Source organism: Sorghum bicolor, chromosome 4 (assembly GCF_000003195.3).
Source record: "Sorghum bicolor cultivar BTx623 chromosome 4, Sorghum_bicolor_NCBIv3, whole genome shotgun sequence".
Lineage (NCBI taxonomy): Eukaryota > Viridiplantae > Streptophyta > Magnoliopsida > Poales > Poaceae > Sorghum > Sorghum bicolor.
The window spans coordinates 5,436,305-5,454,786 of record NC_012873.2 but is presented as its reverse complement, the minus strand read 5'-3'; the positions used below and the strand labels follow the sequence as shown (position 1 = coordinate 5,454,786).

General features: G+C 45.1%; 3 protein-coding genes across 3 annotated transcripts; all 3 read left to right on the top strand.

The window, feature by feature from the left end:
- Positions 4,243–7,758, top strand: LOC8079410 (probable receptor-like protein kinase At1g80640). The gene is made up of 10 exons (XM_002453368.2): positions 4,243–4,678; positions 5,278–5,445; positions 5,558–5,808; positions 5,929–6,061; positions 6,188–6,251; positions 6,343–6,439; positions 6,546–6,648; positions 6,779–6,897; positions 7,051–7,140; positions 7,225–7,758. The coding sequence occupies exons 1-10, from the start codon at positions 4,315–4,317 to the stop codon at positions 7,387–7,389; spliced, it is 1,554 nt and encodes a 517-aa protein (XP_002453413.1). The 5' UTR covers positions 4,243–4,314; the 3' UTR covers positions 7,390–7,758.
- LOC8079409 (proteasome subunit beta type-3) lies at positions 12,906–15,968 on the top strand. The gene is made up of 7 exons (XM_002453367.2): positions 12,906–13,064; positions 13,200–13,381; positions 13,496–13,603; positions 13,982–14,071; positions 14,721–14,805; positions 15,243–15,337; positions 15,696–15,968. The coding sequence occupies exons 1-7, from the start codon at positions 13,059–13,061 to the stop codon at positions 15,742–15,744; spliced, it is 615 nt and encodes a 204-aa protein (XP_002453412.1). The 5' UTR covers positions 12,906–13,058; the 3' UTR covers positions 15,745–15,968.
- On the top strand, positions 16,112–17,202 carry LOC110435049. The gene has a single exon (XM_021460362.1). The coding sequence runs from the start codon at positions 16,408–16,410 to the stop codon at positions 17,032–17,034; it is 627 nt and encodes a 208-aa protein (XP_021316037.1). The 5' UTR covers positions 16,112–16,407; the 3' UTR covers positions 17,035–17,202.

Below are 18,482 nucleotides of genomic sequence, written 5' to 3'. Positions count from 1 at the left end.
AGTGCGTTTTATGCAATTCACACTCTGAAACACATGTTCATTTCCAATCCAAAGAAGAAAAAAAAGGAGATCCCATCGAACACCCGTCGTGGCCGCGACGTGTATAGTATAGATAGACAGGTTACGTGCCAGTGCCACACAAACGGTCCGAGATGCGTGGACGATAAAGAGGATGGCGATCGAGAGCGGAGTTGCTGGAGGCGGTCTGCACTCTGCACCTGCAGGGGAACGCGGGACGCCCGGCCGCGACGCGACGTTTCTGCGGTGGGCACGGCCGAGCGCGCGCCGCGTACGGGCCGCGCGCAGTTGCAGGTGCATGAGGCGCCCGTGACCTCCGCCAGTCACCCACGCTGGTGTGCACGCCACCGGATGCCGTGCGCGGCAGGCGAGTAGTTTGGGTCGGCCAGGCGAGGCGTTTGGGGCCTCTGGAATTCTGGATCCAGGCTGCTTCCGATCCGGCGCCCTCTCCTCAGCGATGGCGGCTCTCGCTGTCGATCGCCATCTGTGCCGGTGCGCCAGGACCAGCTCGCCGATCGTATGCCAACTCAGTAGCCAATACTACTAGTACGTACTACACAATACACATCCACATCTCCCTAGCTCCCTCAGCCCCCATGTCCTTTATTTGGAGGAAATAGCCACGCAACTTTGATGCACGAACGCAGGATCCGTCTTCTCCGTGTATTATACTGAATTATATACAGTCCCTACATACTCCCGAGTCCCCACTAGATGGACTCTTGCTGGATCGCAGCTATGACTATGCTGCAAGTGCTAGGCTGCTAGCTACCTTTGCCTGCTGTTATCCACTCTCCATGCATCTCCATCGATCGCGAAGAAATAAATAAAATAAACGGTACTGTATGGAATAAGCAGCAGGCTGCCACGGACATGGACCATCTGGGTTTTGGGTTGGTTGGTCCAGAACTAGCTAGCGGCGAGCGAGTGCCGAGTGGTGGTCACCCCCGGCCGGCCGGCGCATGTGCGAGTGAGCGAGCGACGCCCGCAACGGGCTCAAAAAGTCGCCGGACACCAGGCGCCGGGCCGTTATTCGTGCCCAAGATTCTGTGAGCCTGCTGGGTAGGAACGTTGCTCCCCCACCGTAGGTCTTGTTTAGTTCACCAAAAATTAAAAAAAAAAATTAAGATTCTCAATCACATCGAATCTTATAACACATGTATAGAGCATTAAATATTAATAAAAAATAAAAAAACTAATTATACAGTTTACCTGTAAATCGCGAGATGAATCTTTTAAGTCTAGTTACTTCATATTTAAATAATATTTATCAAATAAAAATAAAAGTACTACAATATTAAAACTTTTTGAATCTAATCAAACCGCCTACCCCAGCCTCCCATCGTCCCGTCACGACAACAGGCGCCGCTACGTCGCCTGCGTGTCTGGGCGCATGCGCGTGCCGCGTGCGTCGTCGGAGCCGAGCGTGTCACGTGCGTGTGCATCCAACCCGGAAACCCCTGCGCGTTCTCGTGAAACCTAAGCCGTTTTCTGTGGAATAATCCCCCTGCTACTATCTGACACGACCTTCGAATTAAACGTGCGTGCTTTCGAGTTCCTGTGTCGAGCGTCGAGCCCTTGTACAAAGCCGTCCGCCGAGCGCCCATCGAGTTCCTGTTCGAGCCCTTGTCTCGATAATAATCATCTATCTACGCACTCGCTCGATCGCTGGCTGCCAAAAAAAAAATACAGTTTTAATTAGTTAGAAACGTGTTTTGTCACCTCTAGTTAGTCCATATATATATCATCCTAACTGTTGCTCGCTTTGTATGTCGCTATCTTTTATCCGAGACACATATGCTAATTAATATGAGCATGGCGATGTGTCACTCATCTGTACTGTACTCCCCCCTCCCCTCGTGGTTTTCAGTTTTGATCCTTGATGTGTACTCCCTCGTGCTTTTGAGAGTTTTGACAAAGAAAAAAGCTTTCATCGTCGTTCCAACTTCCAAGCAAGCAGAACCTTAATTGGGCTTTGTTGTTGCTTTCTAATTAAAGCAAAGTAGCCTGGCGCAAAAGCAAAACTCAGTCGTCAGAGGCTGTTTGGTTCATGGCTTTGGCTGACAACCCGCTACTCATCAGCCAACAATTCTATCCACCAGACAGTAATCATAATCAATGGCCTATGATTTAAGTTCAAACAAAAAAAAATCAATAGCCTAGAGATTACGGTCTGGTTAGACAACTTGTGTAAGCAAGCAGCAAAACAGACCCTAATTTTTGAGTGCCGATTACTACTGCCAGGTCAAACAGGCCCTTAATTTCTTCAATTCTTGCAATCAACGAGATCAATGTGCATGCTCCACTACTCTCCAACTCCAAGTGTACTGCACATGCAGGGCTCTGCAATGGATCACTGCATGCTACTGTACTCTCGTGCTACTACTGGAAAACAGATTGGGAGCCACCGGGTCTGAATGGCTGCTTAAATTGGGACACTGTTGTGTTGGATTGCCGGCAGGAATTGCAGGGGAAAGCACCGACGGTTTTGAACGTCAAGGAAGATTGATGAAACATTGCTTTCGGCGAATAGCAACAGGGCCGTTCAGTAGTACGTACTGGCTATATTTATTTATTTCGGTTAAGTAAACCACTCATTACTCCGATTAATGATCACAACTGCCGTTTACTGCTTCACACAGCCTCCGTTTCTATACACTCTATTCGTGCCCCCCCTCCTAAAAAAAAAAAAACTTTGAGCATGTTCACTTGTCATCGCTGAAAGTATTCTTCGATGAATTGTTGTGAGAGAAAAATACTGGATAAACTCAATCAAATAGAATCTTTATAGGTCTAGTTGAAGCGAACTATCCTAAGGTTTTGTTTAGTTTCTAAAATTTTTCAAGTTTCTTCATCACATCGAATCTTTAGACATATGTATAGACCACTAAATATAGATAATAAAACTAATTGCATATTTACTTGTAATTTGCGAGATAAAACTTTTGAGCCTATTTAGTTTATGATTGGACAATAATTAACAAATACAAATAAAATGCTACAGTAGCTAAGACTAAAAATTTTTGCAAACTAATCAAGTCCTTGACTATGTTTGTAGAGAAAAACATAAAAAAACCATGCACACCCAATCAATAAAACTATGAAGCTATACTACATGACAAATTCAGTTGTACTAATCTGGTATGTTTGTCTCTAAACTCGAGTAGCGTTTTATAGTTTGGTAGCTGAATTGCCTGAATATTTTAAAATAAGCTGCGAGTAAACTATAAGCTGTTGTGTCTTTAGAATCAGTTATTCAGAGTTTTTTTTTAGGGACAGTTAGAGTTTTCAGTAGCTGGCAACTTCTTTTATAGTAAAGGTAAACAGCCTTATTCCGATACTGTAGCACTGTAGTCGTCTCTGCCCATAGTTCAGTCTTAACACTACTCCTAGAGTCTTTTAACAACCCGGTTACTTGTTGATTAACACGCTCAATGTCCCTGGTACAGTGGTCGTACTGCTGTACTGCGTAGCAACTGGCTAAGCTCGGTGTGCACTCGTCGGAGGGGACGACGGGCTGGCTGATGCCGATAGGTTCGTGCCGTGCAGAGCAGCTGCATCTGCACGAAACCGAAGCTGGTGTGCGCGGCAGCACAGCGCGTGCGCCATCAACGACCCGCCCGGCCGAGAGCCACCGAGGTGATGGGCGATCGCCATCCACAGCTGCGCTGCGCTGCGCTGCGGTGCGGCGGTGCCTTTTCGCAACTGCCACATGACAATCTCCTTTGCTCGACGCGACCACCAACCCTACAAGAGGTGGGAGCCGTGCTCGTGCTGCACCGCCCGTCCCTCTCCTACCCCCTGCCGTCCGTGCACCACGGCGGGTTACCATTCCTCTCCAGCTCCCTCTAGTCTTGTCGCCATCGCTCTCCCTCCCGTGCTCCGTCTCTCTCACTGACCCTGCAGCTCAAGGAAAGGGTTACGCTGGCCCAAAAGAAACCGAGCAAGGCCTTGTTTAGTTCCGAAAAGATTTCGGATTTCGGTACTGTAGCACTTTCGTTTGTTTGTGACAAATATTATCCAATTATAGGCTAATTAGGATCAAAAGATTCGTCTCGCGATTTCCAGCTAAACTGTATAATTAGTTTTTGCTTTCGTCTATATTTAATGCTTCATGCATGTGCCACAAGATTCGATGTGACGGAGAATCTTGAAAACTTTTTGCTTTTTGGATGAACTAAACAAGGCCCAAGTGGCGGCTCAAGAAACCAGAGGGAGGAGTGCACACAACTACACAAGGGGGTGATTGGGCGAAGGCGCCGAGGAAGCCGAGCCCCTTTGGATTCCCTGACTCGCATGGTATCTGGTCAGAAAGGCACAGACTTTAGTGTGCCTCTCGTTGTTGTAACGCCCCTGTCTCTCTGCTCCCGCGGAAGAGGGGTGCGAGCGCCGAGGGAGCGCGGGGGGAGAGAGAGACGGAGGCGGGGAGGAGTGATGAAGTCAATGCCGCCGCCATTGCCGCACCTCTGCTCCTCCGCCTTCGTCGTCTTGCTGCTCCTGCTGTGTCGCCCGTTGGTGGCCAATGGGAGGGCCACACCGACCGGGGCTTCTCCGCCTTCTCCGGAGGGCCCATCGGCGGCTCAGCCCGCTCTGCAGCCTGCACCCGCTGCCAACGGCGCCGCCGCCGTGCTTCCTGCGGCCGCGGGGCCTCCTCCCTTAGGTAGACTGGAATGCTGGATCAAAACCTTGCGCTGCTTTTTGCGGGGTTTCAGTGTGTTTTTTTGCAGTGATGTTCCGGGGTTCTTGATGATTACCGCTTGGCCGCGTGTCGTGCTGCAAAATTGCGCCTTTTGGCCGGGAATTTGCTCATGTTTTTCTGGGGAAAACATTTAGTGCTGATTTGGTGGGCAAACCATGTCATTGGAGTGGTGGGGAACAGTTCATTGGGATCCTAGTCTTTTACAAGTTGAGCAGAAAGCGTGGATTATTTTTGTTTCGGATTTTCCATTCAGGAAATTGTGCGGGAATCTTGTGGAGTTTCAGTTGCTTATTAAACTTTATTTGTTATTCCTATTGCAATGAGGGAAATATTTGGAGTTTAGGCCCTATAAGGAAACAGTTGACTGCCGTCAATATTGTCGCATTTAACTCAAATTGCAGCAAATATCTGTTCTTTCTTTTGGAGTTTATTAAGGAACCGTGCCATCTTCGAAACTCCAATTTTACCCAGTTCAGTTTGGTTTGGAAGCATTCATCTTTCTGTGACGTCCGAATGAATCTTGCAGTGTTCATCATTTTGCTTTTGTGGTGTTGTTGCAGGGGTGATTGTGGTGGAGAGACACCACCACCTCCGCAGGGAGCTCATCGCTGCCATTATCCTCTCATCCGTCGCCATCGTCGTGATCACCATCGCCGCACTGTATGCCTTCTTGCTGTGGCGACGATCACGGCGAGCCCTGGTGGATTCCAAGGACACCCAGAGCATAGGTATTGGCCTGACCGGTTCTTGTTCCCCTGGTTGACTTGCTGTGCTGCCCATGTGGTCATGTGAATTACTTACCTAGCTCCTGAGAATCTGACCTACTCATGCGTTGTTCAGATACCGCAAGGATTGCATTTGTGCCAATGTTGAATAGCTTCAACTCATACAAGACTACCAAGAAGAGTGCTGCCGCGATGATGGATTACACATCTTTGGAGGCAGCAACTGAAAAATTCAGTGAGAGCAATGTCCTTGGAGTTGGTGGGTTTGGGTCTGTGTACAAAGCCAATTTTGATGGGAGGTTTGCTGCTGCGGTTAAGAGATTGGATGGTGGGGCTGGGGCACATGATTGCGAGAAGGAATTCGAGGTGATAATCAGCTATGCCATTTTCTCTGAAAAAATGTCCATTTAAATGGTTGTGTTCGGATTGTTATTATTAATTAAACAGTGCTCTCAAAAAAGAATTTATTATTGATTGAATCGGCAGAATGAGCTAGATTTGCTCGGGAGGATTCGGCATCCGAACATTGTGTCCCTTGTGGGCTTCTGTATTCATGAGGAGAACCGTTTCATTGTTTATGAGCTGATGGAGAATGGGTCGTTGGATTCACAACTTCATGGTATCAATAGTTTTTCAAATTTCTACTGTGTTTTGTTGTTTCCTTATGTTTATTGTTGAGCATGATCTTTAATAAAATTTAGAGATTATAGAAGCTTCGATGTAATCCCCGTGGTTTTGTATCCAGGGCCATCACATGGTTCAGCTCTGAGCTGGCATATTCGGATGAAGATTGCTCTTGACACGGCAAGGTTCCCCTTTTGCACCTTCTCGTAGTATAGTTTAACTATGTTGTCTGCTTATGACTGTATTATAATATGCATCTGTATCTGAACCAACCAGGGGATTAGAGTACCTGCATGAGCACTGCAACCCACCAATTATCCATAGGGATCTGAAGTCATCTAACATACTTTTAGATTCAGACTTCAGTGCTAAGGTATGCCTTTGTATTTTCATTCTAGTCAATTTATTATTGCTATTGACCATTGACCACAACTCATATGAGTATATGACCTAAATACGAAATAATTCTTATTCGGCAGATTTCAGATTTTGGCCTTGCAGTGATTAGTGGGAATCACAGCAAAGGGAATTTAAAGCTTTCTGGGACTATGGGCTATGTGGCCCCTGAGTACTTATTGGATGGTATATGTGCCCTTTTTTTCCCCTCTCCTTGTGTCTCACCTGTAATCCTGTTTCTAGAAGTGTACATTAGTATTTATTCATCACAACTATGGTACTCGACTCTAATCATGTGCAACTGCATTGAATTCAGGGAAGTTGACTGAGAAGAGCGATGTATATGCGTTTGGGGTGGTACTTCTAGAACTTCTACTGGGAAGGAAACCTGTTGAGAAGACGGCACAATCTCAGTGCCAATCAATTGTTACATGGGTACACAATGTTATGAAATTTGGCATCTTGAATTATTATAATCTAGTGTCCAATTAAATAGTAAAATATTTTCCTGCTCAACATGCAAGAACTGAGGCAGATAAATTGGCGTATTGACTTCTGACATATTGCTATACTTCGACTCGGATGCAGGCCATGCCTCAGCTAACTGATAGATCCAAACTCCCTAACATAATTGACCCCATGATCAAGAACACAATGGATCTGAAACACTTATACCAAGTAAGCATTTTCAAGTCATTACAGTATTGTCTGTTTCATGTGTATTTAGCTTTTTAACTGATCAGACGGGTACATTTCATCTAGGTTGCTGCGGTGGCTGTGCTCTGTGTGCAACCAGAGCCAAGTTACAGGCCACTGATCACCGATGTACTCCATTCGCTTGTACCCCTAGTGCCCATGGAGCTTGGAGGAACGCTGAGGATCAGCCCAGAATCACCGTATGCTACTCAGATGCAATCTCCCATTTGAGATAAATGAAACATGGACATGATTGGATTGCTGATTCAGTAAGGCTCGTCCAAGTGGGTTCAAAAATCAAAACCCCCAGATAACTTATGAAGTTGAGCATGGGTTATTGTTCCTTGCTTGCATTGCCTTCCATGGTGTTTGTCTGAGTGCCAATCTGAGGTGCCACTACATGTCGAGCTGTGTTGGCTCAGTTTTTGGGTTTGTGGAGGAGGGCTATGTATTTCCGTGGCTGTACAAAGAAGTAAAATGAAGCCCTGCCCCCCCCCCCCCCCCCTTTTTTTTCTTATGGATCTGTTATCTTTTGTATAGATTAAAGATTTTCCACACTGTAACTCATCAGTACTGCCATCAAGAAAAAATTTTGTACTACTACTTCGTATGCACTGTTTGAACTCAAGACCAAGGGTTTTTTTTTTCGCGATCGGGTCATTCACTCGTATTTCATTAAGAGGGAAAACGTTTACAGAGAGTTGACAAAGCAAGCCGGCGAGTAGCCAGCTTGAAACCAGAAGGAACCTAGCTACTGAGGAACAACAAGCAGAGATTACAAAGCATTGTTTAAAAGCGACAGTTGAGGCAAGACAGAGAGTGAGACGAAGCCAGCCGCGACCCAGTCTTGCGCCTCACACAGGAGCTTTGAGAGTAGTTCCTGGACATTACAGGCTTCCTGGTTGAACGTCCTTGCGTTCCTTTCCTTCCATAGGATCCAAGCGACAAGCAACACCAAGCAGTCAAACGCCGGTCGGAGATCACCTAGAAGGGCTATCCTGCTGCGCAGCCACCAATCGATTAGCCGGGTGTTCGTCACCGGTACTAGCGCAGAGACGCCCAGGGGCGCAAGAACTGCAAACCAAAGCTCCCTGGCCAGTACACAGCCGGCTAGTAGGTGATCACAGGTTTCAGCTTCTTGACCGCAAAGGGCACAAGTATCATCAGGCTGCAAACCATGTCTTTTCCGTCGATCGGCCGTCCAAAGCCTTCGGTGAACCGCCAGCCAGAAGAAGAACTTGACACGAGCTGGGGCCTTCGTCTTCCAAAGTTCTTTAGCTCCAGGCAGTGACGAGGAGCCTGCAAAGAAGGCCCTGTAGGCTGACGATGCGGAGTATGCTCCGTCTGCGTTCCAGGACCAAATGAAGCGATCCGCCCGAAGCGGCTCTAGAACAACACCGCGCAGGACGTTCCAGACTCTGAGGTACTGGCACAGCACTTGCACCGTTGGCGCACCTGTAATATCCCTTATCCAACGATCCTGGAGAAGGCCATCCCGGACTGACCTTTTCTTCCCGGACGCCGAGATGGCCGCGAAGAGGTTCGGAGCGTAGCTGCAGAGAGGACCGACCGCAGTCCAGGAGTCCGTCCAGAGACGCGTGGAAATCCCATCGCCAACGGCCACCCGCATGCTGGCGGATGCCATGGCCGCGACCTCCTTCTCGACCCTGGACGGGAGCTTCAACCAGGTTGCCTGCGTAGATGTCCTTGCCAGCCACTGCCAACGAAGGCGTAGCGCAAAACCGAAGAATCTGAGGTCCAAGACCCTTAGACCTCCCAAGTCTTTTGGCCTGCACATGATCGGCCAAGCCACTTTACACTTGCCACCTGCTACGGTTGAAGTCCCGGCCCACAGGAAAGCACGACGACGCTTGTCTATCTGGTCCATGGCCCACGCCGACAAACAGCAGGCGATGCTTGTGTGCACAGGTGTTGACCAAGAGTTTTTTCAAGAATGAATCATGACATAACTTGCTTGACTCCGAAACTTTGCTAGTACCACAAAATTACTTGCAAGACATGCATTCTGTATTACTTACAGATTTGAGACCAAGTAGATCCATTGGTACTTTCTACTGTGTCTGGGTTTTAGAGTGCAATCTATCCAGGTGCTTTCCCCTAATTTCAGCTGGTGAATCAAAATGTTTAGCGTGATTCATGGAATTCAATTATGAGAATATAAGTATGTACTAGTACTACCAAGAAAAGTTGTGAGAAAAAAAAAGAACAAGTGACCATGTGCGTATTAGGTAGGAAACCAAGAGACCATTTTCATATGGTTGAGTGATCATAGGCTGCAAGAAAGCGCCATACATGCAGCAGCAGCAAGTGCATGCAGCGCAATTACAAAGGCGACAGTGTGCAGTGCGATGACAAGAGGCGACATGCGTTGCATTTGTCGCCTTGTCGGTTCAGAGATTAGCCAAAAATGCTCAGCTCACAGGTTGTTGGTGGACCTTACGTCCATCCCAACTTTAGCAGGTATGTAGATTAATGCCATGACTAATGTTCGCTGTGTTTGGTTTGTTACACTAATGGTGTGTCATCAGGTAGTTGGAGATACTGTTTAGTGTTCATACTTGCTTGGAAACTAGTTTCTAGGTTAATCACTAGTGATGCCCTTGCTCTCTTATGGTACTACTACTACTACTAATACCTGGTGCTGACTGTTGAACAGCACTGTGGTCTCAACACTGAGTTTGACAAGTCTTTCTCTGTATCGTCATTGCACCTGAAAGCCAACGAGTGGTTCATGCAAAGTGCCCAGTAAGATCCGGCTCTTCATCACCATGAGTAATTTAGTCTTGCTTTTCTGTCTTTTCCACCTAACCTCCATGGTTACAATGTGTTCAAAATACTAGAGTATGCATGCTTTGTTCTAAGCCAAAAGCTCTGATTTCGTGGCAGCATGTGTGTATATATGGCTGTCTTCATGCACCTTTTTGGTAATGAACTATTTGGTTATAAAAGGACATAGGCTGAACAATGATCACAGGAGTACCCCACTAGTACATTGCATCCTATGTACCTTCCTCATCATTTTTTAATATGACAAAAAAGGGTAGCAAATGGAGCTTAACTTTATAGTTAGTGTTATATATATGGTCTAGTTTACTCATGTCCTTCATGTAGTCTGATTGGTGTTTTTTTCCCTGTAATTGGTTGTCTGCTTGTTTATTTTCACCTTTTTGCTTCTGCGAAAGAATCGCACTGTTATGTTATGTTACCCCTTCCTTTCACGTTTCATGACCGCGAGCATCTTGGGACAGCTCTGACAAGGATCGCGTCTTCACGTGCATTTGCCAGTTTGACTTGCACAGATCATGGACGTCCGTGGTTTACCTGCTCTACCACCACATGAAGATGATGGCGATCAGTTCGTTTTTATCTGATCTGATCCGATCTGATTTGATGATGGTATTACACCTCGCATCTGAGGATTGCAAGCCTCAGTTTGTCTTTTTCGCGCCTGTGCTTGTGTAGTTTTAAAACAAACAGTACAAATACAGGACTATCAAAGTTTAAGCTTCGTTAAGGACAGGAGCTCCTTTGGAACATAGAAATTTAACAGAAATTATACAAGAAGTTTATAAAAATCAGTTCGTTTTCGTCATGAGAAACATGTAGTAGAAATCAGGTGGGAAAAATCAGATTTCAAAGAAGGTCTAGACACAATCGTCCAAAGAAGACAAACTAAATGTTTTGTGTCTTTTTCTTCTTTTTTCGCTACCTGAAAATTTGTCTAAAGACACTAATGGCACAATCCTAGCACATGATTATAACAGTACTCTTAATACCTTCGAGTACTCTTGTCCTCACTCTGTGCTTGACTTCTTGTCCATGAGGACCACGACTCATCATCATCATGATTCATTAATTAATTCACAATTACCACCACTAACAACAGAGCTAATATTACAAACACAAAGACTGGGCGCCGCCGCTAGGTCTCCAATTCAGCGCCGCTCCCGTTTCCACCACCACTAGTCCCCTTTCCTCCCTTACTCTTTCGGCATATCACCGGAGAGAGTGGAGATCCATCATTTTTAATAAATTTTTTCCTAGTAAATTGAGTCTTTAGTGTTAATGTCTCTCCATACCAAGTTTCTTGATTTTGTAGATTTATTTTCTCCTTCTCCTCTTTGGCGACTGTGAGAGAGTAGGGTGAAATTATTTTCTCCATAACGACTCTGTTGAAGATGCGAGCAACAACTTTGTCGTCGGTATCCTCACCGATTTGATAACTTGGAGACTTTTATTTTTGGACAGCGACATCAAGGTGGAGATGGCATTGCCACCATAAAATAATTTTCTCCGGTCTCTTCTCCATTTTAATGAAGGACTGGGGAGAATATGTTTCAGATCAATCCTCCTCATTCTTCGGTGTCAGAAAGAACAAGAAAGAAAAAGAAGAAGAAGAAGAAAGACACCAAAAAGAAGAAGTTTCTCAAATTTGCTTACATGAATGTTGGTCGTTGTCTGTTGGACATATGTTATTGGGCCTTTTCGCAAGTGTTTGCTTATGCGGTCATCCATACTGTAAAACGTCGTAGAGGTTTGGTTTTGAGATCTGAAGCTGTTTATAACATGAGTACAATTTAGATAAAAAATCTTTTTTTGGATATTTGTATAATCCATAGTGCTTGTAACATGTTTATGTACCCAGCTATTACTTAATAGGCAAAATTTATTGTTGGACATGCTAAGTGATGGCTATTTGCTGGCGGACACCTATTTTCGAGCGATCTGCTGAAAGACACTCTAGTTTTTGATAAATTGTTTGGTGGACACCGTGCGTAACAAAATACTTTATAAAATAGATATAAAATCATATAAGTGCCCTAAAATTATACCACCAAATCTTCTAGACTCTACATTACGAGAACCACATGGTAAAAAATTGCTTTACACTAAAAATAATTATTTTTCCTATCTTCATAAATAAATAAACTCAATCATGGTTAATTTGTTCATGTATTTGTAGGTCACACGAAATCTTGAAAAAATCATAGAATACGTACATCACCAAATCATGATCATGCTAAAAATACCAACTCCTTGATAATAAAGTTCATAATGGTATATTTAGCATAACTGAGTTATAGATTTATCTCATGTCAAGCTTAATTAATATATGAAACTTTATTGTTTTGAGCTGATATTTTTAGCATAGTCATGATTTGGTGATGTACGCAATATATGATTTTTTCAAGATTTTTAGTGTCCTACAAATACAAGAATAAGTTAACCATGGTGAACTTTGTTTATTTATGAAGAGATATAAAATAGTAATTTTTAGTGCAAAATAATATTTTAGTGTGTGGTTCTCATCATGTAGAGTCTAGAAGATTTTATGGTATTTTATATCTATTTTATAAAAGTATTTTGTTAGGTATAGTATCCACCAACCAATTTATCAAGAATTAGAGTATCTTTCAGTAAATCGATTGAAAATAGGTGTCTACTAACAAAGTGTCATCACTTGGCATGTCCAATAGCAAATTTTGCCTATTTAATATAATTTTTTCTTTCGTTGAAAACAAAAACTTCATGATTACCAAGCTCCACGCAGGTCAGGTCCTCTTTAGAGTATCCGCAAGTCTTCGTAGGCCCAAATTACTTCCGACTGATCCCAGTTTCAATTCGGCCCAACAACAGTTGAACAGTGGGCCTTCCGTAAGAAAGTTCTCGAGCTGGTTTCCTCTTCAGAACCCAGAGTCCGTATAGGCCCACCATCCAGTTACAGTATTACCACAGAGCCCGGAGTCCGGTAGGTACTCCGCACTTTTCTTTTCTTTTTTTCCCTTTCCGCCGGCGGAAAACAACCTGAGTCGCCGCCGTCTCCGTTCTCGCCGTCGCCTCTCCTGCCGCCGCTCCCGCAGGCCACATCAGCGCCAACCATGTCGGTGAGTGCCCTCCGGAGCCCTAGTCTCCAACCTCCGCTTCTCGCTCCCCGTGCTCCGAAACCCTAGCTTTCCGAACTCATGGCCGCGCCTGATTGAGCGGCTTCGCTTCCGTTGCTCGCTGCTTGTGCTCCGCAGATCTTCGAGTACAACGGGAGCGCCGTGGTGGCGATGGTGGGGAAGAACTGCTTCGCGATCGCCAGCGACCGCCGCCTCGGCGTGCAGCTGCAGACGATCGCCACCGACTTCCAGCGGGTGTTCAAGATCCACGACAAGCTCTACATCGGGCTCTCCGGGCTCGCCACAGACGCCCAGACGCTGTGGGTCTTCCGGATCCTCGATTCATTTTGGTCTGGGCGACCTGTCTCAGGGACGGGGCCAGTACATGGTTTAGGGTTTGGGTTTGATGCGCGTGTCGTTGTCTCTTTGTGCAGGTATCAGCGACTGGTGTTCAGGCACAAGCTGTACCAGCTGAGGGAGGAGAGGGACATGAAGCCCGAGACCTTTGCCAGCCTTGTTTCAGCCCTACTCTATGAGAAAAGGTGACAACAACCTAAGTACAATTTTTCACAGATTCAGTTATAGGCATGGTACACTTGTGATTACCTTGGTGTGTAGGGATGTAAATCACATGCCGAATGAAGGATACCCTCGCAATGTGAACTGTGAAGTATTTATATCGTTATCGCCACTCCACATCAAGAAATTGAGAACCATTGGGCTTTTGGGAGCCCAGTAATTAAATGCTTCTCTGTGCTCTGCTGACTGATATTAAGCTTTCTTATTTACTTATTTCTCATCAGTTATCTTAAGGAAGTGTGTTGTTTCGGGTATTTGTGTGGATTCAGTCTGCTGTTTGTCACTTGGCATATCCTTTTTCGACTTTGGAGACCTCTGACGGAAGTATTTCGTGATTACAGGTTTGGGCCATACTTCTGCCAACCAGTTATTGCTGGCCTAGGAGACAACAATGAGCCATTTATATGTACCATGGATTGCATTGGTGCCAAGTATGTATCAACTAATCTTCTGTTTATCTTTCTGGACTCTTTACTCACTGCTGTTACTTGCTTGTATGAAATTTCTTTTTAAAAAATAGACTACCTAGGAGGAACTTGTTTCTTGATTTTGCATTAAGAAGAGAATAGAAACCTGGTTCAAATTGAACTGGACTCAAACCTAGATGGTGTGGTGTTTTATGCCCACATCTCCATCCAACTGAGATAGGCTCACTTTCTCAAAATTCATGATTGATCTGAACTACTGTACATTTTGTTAATGTATACACCTCCACACCTTCCACCAACTGAGGTAGGCTCAGTTGGTGCATATTTCAGATTGGTCTGAAGTACGCCACACTATGTGTTTTGTTAATGTACTGCCAGTATCACATCTTTTGTACACGTGTTGGAGTAAATAATGTCTATTCTTTTTGGAAGATATATGGAGGTTTAAAAATTACGAACACACAGGTTTGCCAGGAACCCCTGAAAGATGTATTATTTATTAATATATAAAACAAAGCCTTATTTTTGTTCCCAATTGTTAGGCCTTAATGTTTAGCCTGTTCATATTTGTTTGTTTAGACCCTATATGCTGACTTACTGTTCTGTCCTCTTTATAATTAGTAATCTTATAAAAAAAAATTTGTTTGTGCAGGGAACTAGCAAAAGATTTTGTGGTCTCTGGTACTGCTTCAGAATCACTTTATGGTGCTTGTGAGTCCATGTATAAGCCAAACATGGTTAGTTTCTTTACATGAGAACTCTGCAGCAGATCTTTAAGACTTTAACTGCCAATTCCATCTGGATTTGTTTCTGTCAGTATTCTATTACTCATCTTTTACCTAGTCTCATAGGTAATCTTGTTCTTTCATGGATTTAACTAATAACTATTACTTTTTGGAAGATATTTATACACATCTTAATAATTGGATTATTTCAAACTTGTATCAACTCTGAGTTACCATCATCAAACCTGCACCGGCATATATGGTGGCCACTTTCCATCACTTTTGATTCTATAAATATTTTCTTTATGCTCTATATTATACTCAGCTAATTCCATAAAGATTTGCTTTCTTTATATTGCCTATACTGCTGTGTTTCTTTAGTTGTATGGCATGAAAATAACTCAGAGACTGTAAGCTGATAGTTATCGCATTAATTTTTTTTTATGAAGGAACCTGAGGAACTGTTCGAGACAATCTCACAAGCATTGCAGGCGTCTGTTGATCGTGACTGCCTCAGCGGCTGGGGAGGTTATGTTCTTATTGTGTAAGTTCCCCACATCTTTCAGAAAATTACAATAACAATAAATGCTTTTCAAGTCAACTCCACTGAGCGACAAGGGCTGCATGATTAGCCATTTGGATTCCCAGTGCTAAAAATCAAACCCCCCGAGCGTGCTGATAGAATCAACAACAGCAGAGTCCCAAGCAAGTTGGGGTAGGCTAGAGTTGAAACTCAACATGAGCCCCTAGTCACGGTTCGAAAATGCTAATAGAATACCAAAAAAAAAAGAGAGTATGTTTTACTGCTCTTAGGCATTGGAATTTGGATGTAGATGATATGCTTACTCCGTGGTTTTATAAGGTCTTGTTTTATTAATAAGAGACTTCTTTCCTGGATGCAGCACACCCACTGAAGTGCAGGAGAGAGTGCTGAAGGGAAGGATGGACTAAGTGCTGCCATGTAGTTATTTAGGAGATTGTTTCTTCATTCGGCCTGCCCTGCCCTGTACTACGGCGTACAGAATTCAGAAAACCTGTGCACTACATTTACTTCTGAAATGAACATTGATTCAGTAGTTGCCTTCGTCTTTCTGTGCTGTTTCTGCCCCAGCACTTTAGAATTGCTTGACTTGTGGCACTTCAGTTATGGTATAATCGACATACCTGTTTGACCAGCTAACAGCGACATCCGTGCCGCACGGGTTTTGTCTTGGAATGACAGTTTCACCTCGTTTCTTATTCAATTGTTGACATGGATCCCAAGGCTGCACCTGCACGCCAATCAGGTGACACCATGTCCTAATCCTTGGTGCTAATCACTTGCTCTTGCTCAACTCTTGACGTAGGCATTGGAAAGTTAAAAGAAATCACCCACACGAACGGCAATCTTTGTTGCATCAGCCTGCAGATACATTCCTGCCCTCTGGTAGCAAAATACGGCAGGAAACTGGAAACAAGTAGCCATATATATCCTTAGATAATGTGCAGTACGTCGCTGTCGCATTACACAATCATGCTCATCTAATTGCATTCTCACTTCTCACAAATACAAGACGGTCGGGACTTTACGGAACTTGCTCCGGCGACATCCAAAAAGCATTTGCGTTGCACAGCATGCACGTGCTGTACCATATGGAGGCAGAGGTTGACAAGCAGAGAGTAGGATTCACCGGGCTAAACGGCGGCGGCAACGGTCACCGTGGTCACCACCGCGCCGTCAGCGCCGCCGCACTGGTTGAGCTCAACCTGCTGGCCGGGATGGTGAGCACAGGCTGCGCCCGCCAGAACACCGCGCAGCCGCCGCCTGTGGTCGTCGTGCTGGTGCCGGACGTGGCGCGGTCACCGGCAGCGGTACCGGCGGTCGAGTCGGAGCCGCCGCAGCTGTTCGCGTGCCACTACTGCCGGCGACAGTTCTACAGCTCGCAGGCGCTCGGCGGGCACCAGAACGCGCACAAGCGCGAGCGCACGCTCGCCAGGCACCGCGGCGACGCGGCGGCGCCACTCGGGCTCGGCCACGACCACATGTACGCCGCCCGTGGTGGCGGTGGGGCGCCGTTCGCCGTCGTCCATGGCGCCTTCATGCAGGCTGCGCCGGCGCCGGCGCTGGAGTGGAATAATGACGCATGGAGCGGCCAGGCTGCCCCTGCAGCGGTGGTGGCCGTCGGCGAGCGGTTGTCCACTGGCCCGGGGGTTGGAGCTGCACAAGAGCTGCCTAAGCTTGATTTGACTCTGAAGCTGTGAGCGTGAACCTGTCAGTCCTACATATACAAATTTTTCTTGCTAGCTCAAGCAGCGAGTATATACAGTGTGCCATTTCCTTCTCTTTCCACGGCGTCTGCATGCCTTGAACATATATATATGTAATGTAAGTTGGATTTTGCTTGTAATGTATGTTACCATCATTGTGAAGTGTGCTAGATCTCTCATCATCAAGTTTAATTTGTTTTTAGCTGTCTTTGATCAGTTTTCTTGGCCTGCTAGTTTCACTTTCCTAGCTAGAGTACGTGCTACCGGAACTTCATGCGCGAGCATGGATCAAGTTGGGCATCTGGTGACAAGCTTCTCGCAGAAAGTGTGCTACCGATCAGTTGGTGGTTTTCGGGGAAAACCTTTCCAGGATAATTACCGTGCAGTGCACTTCTAAATTCTAATTTGTTTATTTAATCTTGTTTTGAGTAGTACTACTAGTATATATGTATGGAATTGGGGGGTGTACTTCGGGGACATGCTTCCAGACGCACTTTGATTTTACTAGATGATGATAAGAGCTCGATCAGAAAATGGGCTTGAGATCGAAAGCGACGCGCGTACGAATATGTAAAAATCAATACATGGCGCGTAGTGATTGGTCCTTCATTTAGTACATGCATGCGGGCGTGCACACGGTGCTAGGTCTTGCTTTTGTCATGGCTAGCTACCTGATGGGAAGTGATGAGATCATGCAAAGAACAGAAGTGGTCTGCTCCTTGATTGATATGAATTTCTGTCGTCCGGGCAGTTATATAACTTACACTTGGCTCGCAAAAAAAATATAACTTACACTTGGATTAACAAGATCATGCATCATATCCTCACTCTTCCATGCTTACAAGAAACCAACTCCTTGAACGACGACGGCGCAGGAGCAATAATAAATAATTAAAAAAGTGGGCACAGTTAAGCCAAGCCATGGGGATCCTGGAGTGATCATGGTAGATCTGGGCTTGACGTTTCTGTGAGCGACGTAATTCTATGTTAGCTTATCGGATCAGATCAAAGGTGACGCAAGTGTACTTGTTCCGGAGACAAAGACCATGCCTCGCAGTCGCAGGCAATTAAATTATAATGATGACATGCATGCATAGTACACGTTCACGGGAAAAGAAAAAAAACGATGCATGCAGCCATGTTTGGTACTATAGTAATTTTTGATGTGCATGGATTTGTCCATCTTCTTTTTATTTATAGTAATAAAGTATGAGTGCAATTTGTCAACCCTAATATCGGTGTGCTCTCTGTTACGTGTCTGATTGCAATTATATTGTTAGCGATGATAGGTCCAAGCTTCGCAATTAAGGTACGTGAATGGCATTATTGAGGACTTGAACTAAGATAGGTAGGGCTTGAACTCAAGTAGGTAGGGCTTAGAATCCGTTCGCTTGTCAAGTCGTATTTTTTCTATCATCTAACAATATTTTTCCTCTCATAAT

Coding starts and splice junctions, on each gene's coding strand:
- LOC8079410 (XM_002453368.2), top strand. CDS start 4,315: ATGGTATCTGGTCAGAAAGGCACAGACTTTAGTGTGCCTCTCGTTGTT. Junction 4,679..5,277: donor CGCGGGGCCTCCTCCCTTAG/GTAGACTGGAAT, acceptor GTGTTGTTGCAG/GGGTGATTGTGGTGGAGAGA. Junction 5,809..5,928: donor ATTGCGAGAAGGAATTCGAG/GTGATAATCAGC, acceptor TTGAATCGGCAG/AATGAGCTAGATTTGCTCGG.
- LOC110435049 (XM_021460362.1), top strand. CDS start 16,408: ATGCACGTGCTGTACCATATGGAGGCAGAGGTTGACAAGCAGAGAGTA.
- LOC8079409 (XM_002453367.2), top strand. Junction 13,604..13,981: donor GCCCTACTCTATGAGAAAAG/GTGACAACAACC, acceptor TCGTGATTACAG/GTTTGGGCCATACTTCTGCC. Junction 14,072..14,720: donor ATGGATTGCATTGGTGCCAA/GTATGTATCAAC, acceptor TTGTTTGTGCAG/GGAACTAGCAAAAGATTTTG.